A 10,762-nucleotide genomic window follows, 5' to 3' on the forward strand; every position below is an offset into this window, starting at 1 on the left:
TAGCCTGTGTCCGTGCAAATAAAAGAAAAGAAAAATCATCTACCACAAAACATGATTGAAAAATAAGTATAGATAGAAGTCGACAGGGGGATAAGGAATACATTAACTTTTAATTCAAATTGAATTTCTCGATTATGATACGCGGTTTACGCAGAACAAATATAAGAAGTAACTACAGTATGAATTTATATGCGCGTTGTCCTTGGGGACATAAATTTATGAGGTAAAATCAGCTAAAGAAACGTATTTAATATTTTTGTTATTAATAATCATGATATATGTGCGCTAGCTAATATCTAATAACACCAATAACATGCTACGATTTATTCAGAAATGAGTAATGTACTTTACCGGCTAAGAATTAATCGGGTGCAGAATCAAATGTAGAAGTGTCCACAACAGATTGATAACTTCGTTCTTCTTGATGATTTTTCTTCCATTTTTCTTTTGAGCGATGCTTGACGCTGGTCGGTGTTGGTTGCTGAATTTGGCTAGTGTTGGCTAGCGTCGTCATCATCGTAATCCATAAGGCCAGTAGCATGATAGTCATTGTTCGTTAGCGAGATTTCTTTCAACTGGTTACTTCGAGAATTTTTGAAATGTCTGCCGCAATTTTCTCGCTAACAGACGGTTGAATGCAGTTTTGTCTCTCGATCCTAATCTGACTCCAATTTTCACCTTTTATAATCGAATCTTTCAGAAGTGCATGTGTTCTTCTTCGTTTGCAGAAGAAAGACGGGGTTACCATTTATGGGAAATGGGGGTGGTGGATTGGTTTTAGACTGGCCTAAGCCAAGTCTGACTGTTTGACTCCGCTAATGATTGTCTTTGACTCCGTTGCGTTTACTATCTCTATATTGCTTCTTAAATCAACACCCACTTCATAAAGTTTAGTTGTTATATTGTCCGAATAAGTTGTATCGAATTAGCAATATTTACACCATGATCCCACTTTCATAATAATTCAGTAATAACTTCAATTTAGCAGAACAAGGGAAATAACTCAGAGAAGAGAGAATTTCCAAGAGCCGAGAGAAGTACTAGCAAGTCCTGAAGGGATAAGCCCTTGCAGAGACTCGCCGGCCAGAGCTTCCAGACATCCCGATTTGAACCAAGCTTAACGTTTTATATCATACACGTCAGCCAATCAGCTAACGCCATGTTCTATTATTACACTGCTACCATAAAACCACGTATCGCATACATTCTACGTCATTAAATGCTTCATCAAGTACACTCAAACTTTACGCCGTGAAAACAATGCTATTTGAAACACTTCAATCTGCGTCAAACATGTCGGTTAGAGTTCCTTGTTTGAATAACTGCTTAACACGAATACGAAGCTTTTGCAAACATTACATTATCTAAACTGGAGAAAAAATACAAAAACTCATGCAATGCCAATTTATATGACTAATTGCAATTTCTACATGATCCCCACACTATAAAAAGTATCTTTCACCAAGAAGAGAATATCTGATTCGTGATGATTTTCAAAGTTGCTTTGGTCATCACTTTTGTGCTGGTGTGCGCAGGTATTGTTGGATGATATATACCGTAGCTTTGGGTTAGGTAGTTTCGTTTTATGCAGTGGTGCAGCCTTTAACTGTAAATTGTGAGTACAGTATTTGTTTACACATAAACGAAGGTAGTTCCCCATATTGTCGTTTGACGGCAATTGATATAATAGACAACAAATACCAAACAAAGTTGTCAGATTGGACATTTTTTAATTGCTTTAGTCCTTCGAAAATCAATTCCATCATTGCGGCCATCGATTGTAAAATAACTTCTTTGTGTTGGACCTTTTGGATGAAATCCTTATCAATGGTTGGCGATTGATGTTTTAAACCAGCGTGGTCCAACTGCAGGCCCGCGGGCCAAAGTTGGCCCGCGAGCACCGATCTTTTGGCCCGCGAACTGATAGTCAGCTTTGATAGTCGCTATTGTCGAGTAAGAACCTCGACCGCAGATGTCACATTAATCAGCATTTAAATTTTATCAGCTAAATTTTGAACTATTCTAATTTCAGTTTTAATAAAAAAGCGAACTTTTTTCAGTTCTAATATCAATGTCACATTGTTCTTCAGTTGTAATTTAAAAACATTGGCCCGCAAGATAAAAAATTTTCAGATTTTGGCCCGCGATGAAAAGAAGTTGGACCACGCTGTTTTAGACAACGGCTAAGCACATTTTAAGGCGCGTTGTTGTCTGTTCTGTCTTCTTGTAACTCAGAAGTGCTGTAATACCAGGCCAGCATTTTACGTTGACGTCAGCTAAGTGTGGATTTAACGTTGTTACAATCGTTGCTGATTATGGTCTGTGCTGCCTTGTTGGAACTGAAGAGCAGTTTTAAAAAATATGATGGGTTTTAATTTCGGCCCAAACTTTGCAGTTGGTTGCGTTTTTTTGTTTCCTTAGCTTGTTCAGCAAATTGCTTATGAGGTTCATCTAAGACCCAAAGCAGAAGCGAAGACAGCTTTATGAAAGACAGAGACGTCCGGCCGGGTCTCCGAAAAACGTCCGGCCCAGTCCGTCCAGTTAAAGTCAGGCTAACGTTCAACTTTACGACTTTTCCGTTTAGGCTACTGAGCAGGAACTCCAAAAGTTCTTTACAATGAGGAAGCCGCGATAGTTCGTTTAAGCTATTTAGCTTTTATTAGGTTTGGTGACACTTATTCACGCGACACGTAATCACGCGACGCTTAATCACCGACACATAATCACTAGGACGTTTAATCACGCGACTCTTAATCACGCGACACATAATCACTAGGACATTTAATCACGCGACACCTAATCACTAGGACATTTAATCACGCGACATTTAATCACACATTTACAGTATCGGCTACCGTACACACAAGGTAATAATGTCATGCATGGGAAATGTAAGCAACTGCACGAAGATAAACTAAAATCTCGCTTGACAGATAACGGTCAACTGTGTCAACACGATGACTGTCATCGTGTTGGTGATATTTCTGGCTAAATAACAAAGAGTTTCTAGCTGGTGGAAGTCAACTTTCAACCAATGTTTTCTGAATTTGACGGTTTAATTTAAATTATCATTAGTATTGTCGCGATACCCATCTATGCGTATATGTGGTGTACTTCGCTTTTGCAAAACTTTGTTTTAAGAAAGGTAATAGGTAAAAAGTTTTTTCTTCACGTCAGAACCGTTTTGATGGTACTTTGATACTCGAGCTTCGGTGACAATAGAATAAAGTTACATATTACATAGGTTATACGTAGTAATGCAAAATGACATGTTATTTCCTGATTGGCTAATGTGTTTCTATCAAAACTAAGGTTTGGAAAAATATCCTCTTCTTGTCTCTACACATAATATCAGTTTTACCTTCTGGACTGTTCATTACTGAATTGGAGTTATAGTTTTGTTTAAATGTGAAAAGATGATAAAAATGTTTCTAATGTGATAAAACTTATTTCGGACAATATAACAATTAAGTACCTGTACCGAATAAGGCCCACCTAACACTTAGAGTCTTAGACTGTATGAAGCTGGTGTTGATTTAATTTTAAAGAAACATTATAGAGAAAGCCGGCGCAACGGAGTCAAAGACAATTGTCGGGGAGTTCTAAAAGAAAGACTAATAGTAATAGCCTTTGGCTTTAGGCCAACCTTAAAAGCAATCCACATCGTCATCCCCACAGAGAGATGCACATGAGCTTGAATTACTGAATTTTCCTCACGATTTTCCGACATCCAAGTGATTATGTGTCGCGTGATTAAATGTCGCGTGAATAAGTATCCAAGTCGCGTGATTAAATGTCCTAGTGATTATGTGTCGCGTGATTAAATGTCCTAGTGATTATGTGTCGCGTGATTAAATGTCCTAGTGATTATGTGTCGGTGATTAAGCGTCGCGTGATTAAGTGTCGGTACACCTTTTATTAGAACCGGGGCAGCTCCTTTCATAGACCGCTCCCGGTCTTTACAGACGATCCGCACCAATGGGAACTGGTCTTTCGCAAGTGCTGCTGATGAGTTTATGGCAAGCGATTATTTGAATTTTACTCCCTGGCACAATGGCGGTTGTTGCTGTTGTCATTTTCCGCATCTGGTGTGCTGAACCGGCTACGATAAATAGGCGTACAGTGGGTCAGATAGTCGAAACCGTTGAAACTGTCCACATGTAACTTGTACTTGTATGCATTTGTAGAATAGAAAACTGATGGATATTCAACGAAATATGAACGGAAAAACTGTTTCAGGTTTCTCCTTGATATGGTTACGTATATAAACAAAACAGCATGTCATGCGTTTGCAAAACTTTTCATACAATTCAAAATATCCAATTTTGAAGAACAGAAGTTTCTTATGTTTTTATGTCTACTACTCTACTATGAATAAAAATAAGTCTTTAAATGCGATATATACACTTTATCTGGTATACATTTTACTTTGTGGGAGCATTGTTACTGCTTAGGCCTCATACATGTTAAACGTTATTAAAGACACTATAGGCCTATGTCATAAACCGCCGTAACATTAAACCTTTGTTGAACTGACTCTCAGTAAAAGAGCGTGTCCATTCCATGCCGTCTCACAGGCGACTATCAATCACGCAGAGACAGAACAGCGAATGACGTGTCTTTATTCTGTGTTGTTTTTTTTCAAATGCTGGTCCGGATGCAAATGCAACCACAACAAATTAGCAAAAGTAAGTTTAAACGAGATATAACTTTCCGCCAGATGAAGCCAAAGAGAGGAAAAACGAAGACCGCAATAAACAACATTAAACTGAAAACCCATGCACATTAGAGGGCTGTAAAGCATTGTTAATTTCAAGCACTTGCACAAAAACCTGTGTGTGGTGTTTTTTTCTTTATCGACAACGTTGCATCCTACAATGCATTTTCTTCATTTGAACAGCCATTGGATGTAAAATGGCTGGGGCTAGTACAGGCTTGTCTTTATCGAAAGTTTGTGCAGTTTTGACGTCGGTGTAACTTGCGTGGGCTTTGATGTTGTTGTCGTCAATGATGGTGTTGACCTCTTCTGCACTTACTGACCTTACTATTTTGATTTCGATAGAACTAAGATCACGTCATCACGTGACTTTCTACTGTTTATAGCGAAGTTGTCATACGTTCGATGTTAATGACAGAGCTAAACTTAATGGCAATTGCAAGTTGGACAAGGATTGTTTGCTAAAAACTATATGATGAATAAGAACGTTCGCCAGTTCCTCTGTGACGCTTTCTACGCAAGGAAAATGAGACGACTCAGTCGTAGGCATGCAAGATAGCTGATGTCGGAAGACGTTGCCAAACAAATCAAAGTCATTCCATACAGAATTTCGTACAATGTCAAACAAACCGAAGTTGTTTTATTGCCGCATACGTTTTTGGTACCAAAGAAATCTTCCTAAGTTGATATTAACTGTGTCGATGGTATGTGCATCGACGTACAACTGTGGTGACTGCACAAATGAGGTGCCCATGTTAACTTTGTTGAAGTATGACCATCACTGGATGAAGTAAGACCAACAGCGTACTTATGGTCAAGTAGGGAAAAAATACAGGAATTCATTGTTTTGATGAAATTATTCAGGCCGTTTTAAACGCATTTCGGGGATGATATTGTTTTGTTATTTAATTTATTGAAACTAAAACAGATATAGCAAAAACCTTGCTCTTAGTACAGTACTGTGATACTTGGAGCCAGCATTGTGATGGTTTTCTAACAATCTTCGTTGTGACGTAATTATGTACTTGTGAAAGCCCGTTAGTTTGGTTTAAAATGTGTAACAATTGGTCATATCAAAAGTGGTAAGCTTTGCTGTGCACGCAAGTTGACAGTTGTTTTACATAAGCAAGCTATAAGCAGTATTCTTCACCAAGAAGAGAATATCTGAATCATGATGATTTTCAAAGTTGCTTTGGTCATCACTTTTGTGCTGGTGTGCGCAGGTATTGTTGGATAATTATACCGTAGCTTTGGGCTAGGTAGTTTCGTTTTATGCAGTGGTGCAGCCTTTAACTGTAAATTGTGAGTATTTGTTTGCACACAAACGAAGGTAGTTCCCCATATTCCCTGTCTGACGACAATTGATATAATAGACAATTGATATTGTTGGATGATATGCCGTAGCTTTGGGCTAGGTAGTTTCGTTTTAAGCAGTGGAGCAGCCTTTAACTGTAAATTGTGAGTATTCTTTTGCACATAAACGAAGGGGGTTCCCCATACTGTCGTCTGACGACAATTGATATAATAACTTAATAAGACAATAAATGCCAAACAAAGTTGTCAGATTGGCCGTTTTTTAATTGCCTTAGTCTCTCGAAAATGAGCTTTGAGCCACTTTTTCTAGAAAAAATTCTCCTAATCCGACTATATCGGTTTGGCTGACACTCAAAAGTGTTTAATTTCTAAACGAGCTATTGTTTGTTATGGTTCAACTGCTTGTTATAAAAGTTATTATGCACAGTTTTAACCAGATTGTTCCTAAATGTAAACCTCTATAGTCTATATACGAAGTGTATATTTATATGTGTTTCATAAATAGCGCAATTTCCCACACCGTGTAGCCGTGTACAATTGGATGACAGAATAATTGTCGTAACCATTATTTTTAGCATAATCGGTAGTAAGTCAAAGTTGGCAAGTCCTGTAACGTGTAACCTATCATTTAGAAAGTAATTGAAGGTCGCCTTATAAAGGTAGGTAAAAAGCTCCTACGTCTTAGGCCTTAACGTTTAGTCGTCTGATGTCTGCCACTGAAGAAGTGGATATGATATGTTTTTTATCACCACAAGTGCTGAAGATCAATGCTCCTATTACTGAAAAGACTTTTTCAAATTTCAATTAATCTTGTCTCATATACCGCAACATTTCTCTACACAGCAACCAATGCTATAGTTGCATTATCAAGAATTGCACCCCTAAACTTTCCATGCCCTTACAAAATGGTAGTTGTGTTGGTGGCTAAGAACTATATGCTCAGGCCAGTGTAGGTTTGGGGAAGATTTGAGGCGGGCAAATTGGTCTGGGTCCACCACTTTTAATGGGGCCTACAGTGTTTGCAAACCACAATCTTTCTCACCTTTCGATAAAGGAAATATAAATGTTAAAAAGTATTATACAAAAACGAATACTTTTTTGCGTTTATCGGTTATATTCAAACAGCGCCATAGCTAAGCATCTGTTTGTGTCTATGTTGGCAAGATACAGCTCCTCAAACTGTGTTATTGTTTACGTCTAAACTCCCATTCTGTTGTTTTGGTTCAAATCTGTCGCAGTTGATCAGCAAAGACCGTCAGACTGCGTAATGCCGCTCGCACTTATGCATTGGGCCATGCCCCTTCGTAAACACATTTTGGCAGCCATTGGTGTTTTCACATATTTTTTCCTTTTCGTTCATAGAATTTTCTTGTGTGCGATTACTTAGCATATTAATAAAATATTTATTGTATAAGGCGTTTGAAATTTGTACATTGAAAACTACCAGATTTTTATACGTATACAGCAAACATCAGAATACACTTTATTTAAAGGATTTTTCAAAGGTAGCGTCCATTTCACCGGCTGCTGGTTATCGATTTTGAAACGCCGCATATAAACGCATATAAAAATTTTAAATGCCGCATTATGAAACGCCGCATGTATCGTACCAGACAACAATGGTAAGAGAATGCTTTGAAAGCTAACAAACGCTGAAAAGAATGACATTAACTAACATTGCACTGGTATGACATCTTCGTTTTACTACGGTTTGCTGTGATACAAATTTATAGACACAAAACGCAATGCGGTTTCATTCTCATTCTCTTTTCGCCAATTCCCCCAATATATGTTGCCCCAAGTCATCGGTTGCCTATACTTGGGATAAGGACCGTTTAGATTCGATTTTCCACAATAAGAAAACCACCAACCCGACTTGTAGTCCCGGGCGCAATTGCCGTTTTTGTTTTCGTCATTATCGACATCCGGTGTGCTGAACCGGCTACGTGTAACAGGCGTCCAGTAGTTTAAAATGCTGAATCTTGGGAAATCTTTCACATTTAACTCGTATTTAAATGATTTTGGAGATAAGTAAAACGTTGGAAATTGAACAAACTGCTTAATACCATCCCAGTCTTTAAGGTCAACTCCAAGTTTTACGTTATCAGCTGATGTCGCTTGTCGCGACAAACCAATAATATTTTCCAATCCAAGCCAACATTCACTATTGGGGTTCCCAAATCCTCTGACGTAATCGTCCCAACCCCTGTTAAAGTTGATTTCTCCGTTCATTCTTCTTTGTATTGTTGTCCAGCCCTTCTTAGTTGAAACGAGCTCCATATCACAGTAGACGTAGGTGAACTGGAATCCTCGATTGAGCCATATCGGGTAGATACCACTTGATGTTGAACCACTTGTGTGGATGCTCGTGCATTCTGAAGACAAAATATGTGATTCTAGACCGGTTGAACACAACACATTTAACCTACGCAATACTTTACAATCGTTTTGGTCTAATAAAAATTTTTACCTTTGTGATAATCGATGAAAGAATGAAATTGGTTTAGGTTTTCTGTAAAGTCGGCGAAAGTTTTATAACTCTGTTGCTTGAACTTACAGTTTTGAAGATTATCAAGCTTCATGTCGGTTGAACTTTGTTTTTCTAAACTTTTGCTCAGTTTCTTAACTCTTTGTAAAACACTGCTGACTTGGTCTGTCACTGCTTGACAATGCCACCATTGTAATGTCAACAATAGCGAACAACAACAAATAAAGCTTTTTTGCTGCCAGTGTCTTCTTTGGGAAAACATAATTTATCGTTTTCAACTTGGATATTGCTGTTGCTACTACTATGGCTGTTAATATATGGTAGCTTGGTTATATCCGTTACATGCTAACGCTATCTTGCTATTTCAGAATGCAAGATAATCTTGCGAAACGCGACTGGCAGAGTGGATTTTTCAACCGCAGGGCAATGTACCAACGCAGCTGGTTCTATGTCGTGGGAAATTCCACTTAACAACAGGGAGCATGCGTATGTCCAATTTCATGAAGTTTTTGTAAGGTGACTTGTTCATTTAGTTCTACATAGCCAGAATTTTTAGTAAATTTTTATAGTACATTACAGTACAGCGCTTGTAACACAACTTGTTGTGATATTATTTTTTTTCTTTCGACACATCATGTTTTATCAAAGAATTTGAAAACTCCACACAAATAGGCCTAGTATGACTTATGCAAGAGCATATTTCAAAGAAACGGTTCTTTAACAGAATTGAGTTGATGCCTCTACCAGGTTCTTGCTCTTAACGGATGGTTAACTAATTTTAATCAGGATATAAGACGGAGGTTCAAAACAGCTTAGCTTAGTGTGATCAACCAAATCAATATTAACCTCATCATAGGTTTTATTAAACTGGCAATGCCAGTATCTACACTTATAAAAGAAATAAAGAATCGACAGAGCAGCAAATAAGTACATGAGTAAAAGACCAACCACAACAAGCAATGCACTGCATACTGCAGTATGTTATAGGTTCCGTCTGCACATAGGACAGCCCTGCACCGAGCAAAAAAGCGCCACCTGCCTCTTATTGTTATTTTTATTGTTAGTAGTATTATTACTTATTAGTATTAGTATAGTAGTATTAGTAATTGGCAGGCTTGTCCATGGGAACGGGATTCTCACGGGAATCCCATGGGAAATGTCCCATGGGATGGGATGGGATGGAACAGCACGAATTGCAATTGCCATGGCAGTATTTTAGCACCATTTCTTTGCTGTGCAAAGTGAAAAATGCTATATACTTGGTATAAGTTGATTTATTTTGACTTAAATTTCCATAAATTTAATAACATTTATTCAATTGTATTTTGATGGGATGGGATGGGACAGGCATGAATTGCTATGGGATAGGATGGGATGGGACAGAAAAAAATGTCCCATGGACAAGCCTGGTAATTGGTCAAGGAAGAGCACAAATTAAAATTATAATTTGTGATAAATGTGATAATTATCACACTTAGCTCAGATCTTGACCGACTTTCGTAACATCATACTATCTCTGCCTGTCTGTTCTCGTTCTGGTACAAACTTACAACTTTGCTCATAAAATCATAGCAATCAGCGCTAGCAAAGTGCTTGGGCGAAATCAGTTAAAAATTATTGATTAGTTCTGCATTAGTTGCAGGATAAAAATAATGCAAAATGCACTCCATTTAAACACGTTTCTATCGCCATGCATTGTGATTGTTGCGGGTAATCTTTACAATTTGTGAGGAAAACGATAAATGAAATGTGGAATTTACTTATGCTGAATGTATAAGTACAAAACATATACAAGCTACGCATGAGGTTAGTATTCATTAAAGGTGTAATTAGACTTTCCCTGCCGCCTAGAATGCCAAATCCTTTTCGAACCGCTAGAATAATGCTACTGAGTTTAGTCCCAAACTCAGCAGTTATGAAAAAGTAGCAACAATACTAAAAGCCGCAACAGAAGGTAACTACTTGGAATAGTAGACATTTCTTCACTAAAACAAAATAACCCGGGCAAACCGAGAGAGCACACAGGAAAAATTCTGTCTTCTTCTACGCCCATAACTCGAATTCACTTCCACACTCTTCCTAGCTCGCCAAAAGCACGGTTTGGTGACACTTAATCACGCGACGCTTAATCACCGACACATAATCACTTGGACATTTAATCACTGGGAAATGTGAGCAACTGCACGAAGATAAACTAAAATCTCACTTGACAGATAACGGTCAACTGTGTTTTGCAAGCGCAG

The 10,762-nt window shown here is 38.0% G+C and overlaps 2 protein-coding genes across 2 annotated transcripts in view; one reads left to right on the plus strand and one right to left on the minus strand.

Moving 5' to 3' along the window:
* Positions 1-7,444: 7,444 nt before the first annotated feature.
* On the minus strand, positions 7,445-8,861 carry LOC143470843 (fibrinogen-like protein 1). The gene is made up of 2 exons (XM_076969124.1): positions 8,502-8,861; positions 7,445-8,406 (listed from the first exon to the last, which is right to left on the minus strand). The coding sequence occupies exons 1-2, from the start codon at positions 8,779-8,781 to the stop codon at positions 7,736-7,738; spliced, it is 951 nt and encodes a 316-aa protein (XP_076825239.1). The 5' UTR covers positions 8,782-8,861; the 3' UTR covers positions 7,445-7,735.
* Positions 8,862-9,675: 814 nt separating this feature from the next.
* The window catches only part of LOC143471403 (uncharacterized), a 4,211-nt gene continuing 3,124 nt past the window's right edge, over positions 9,676-10,762 (plus strand). Inside the window, exon 1 of the mRNA XM_076969861.1 lies at positions 9,676-9,729. Coding sequence (XP_076825976.1) covers positions 9,676-9,729 — 54 coding nt within the window. The remainder of the gene's footprint in view (positions 9,730-10,762) is intronic.

Source organism: Clavelina lepadiformis, chromosome 9 (assembly GCF_947623445.1).
Source record: "Clavelina lepadiformis chromosome 9, kaClaLepa1.1, whole genome shotgun sequence".
NCBI lineage: Eukaryota > Metazoa > Chordata > Ascidiacea > Aplousobranchia > Clavelinidae > Clavelina > Clavelina lepadiformis.

Excerpts from the sequence above, each read along its gene's own strand:
- LOC143470843 (XM_076969124.1), bottom strand. The coding sequence starts at position 8,781 with ATGTTTTCCCAAAGAAGACACTGGCAGCAAAAAAGCTTTATTTGTTGT. Across the intron at positions 8,407-8,501 it reads TTTCATCGATTATCACAAAG|AATGCACGAGCATCCACACA; the intron begins GTAAAAATTTTT and ends TTTTGTCTTCAG.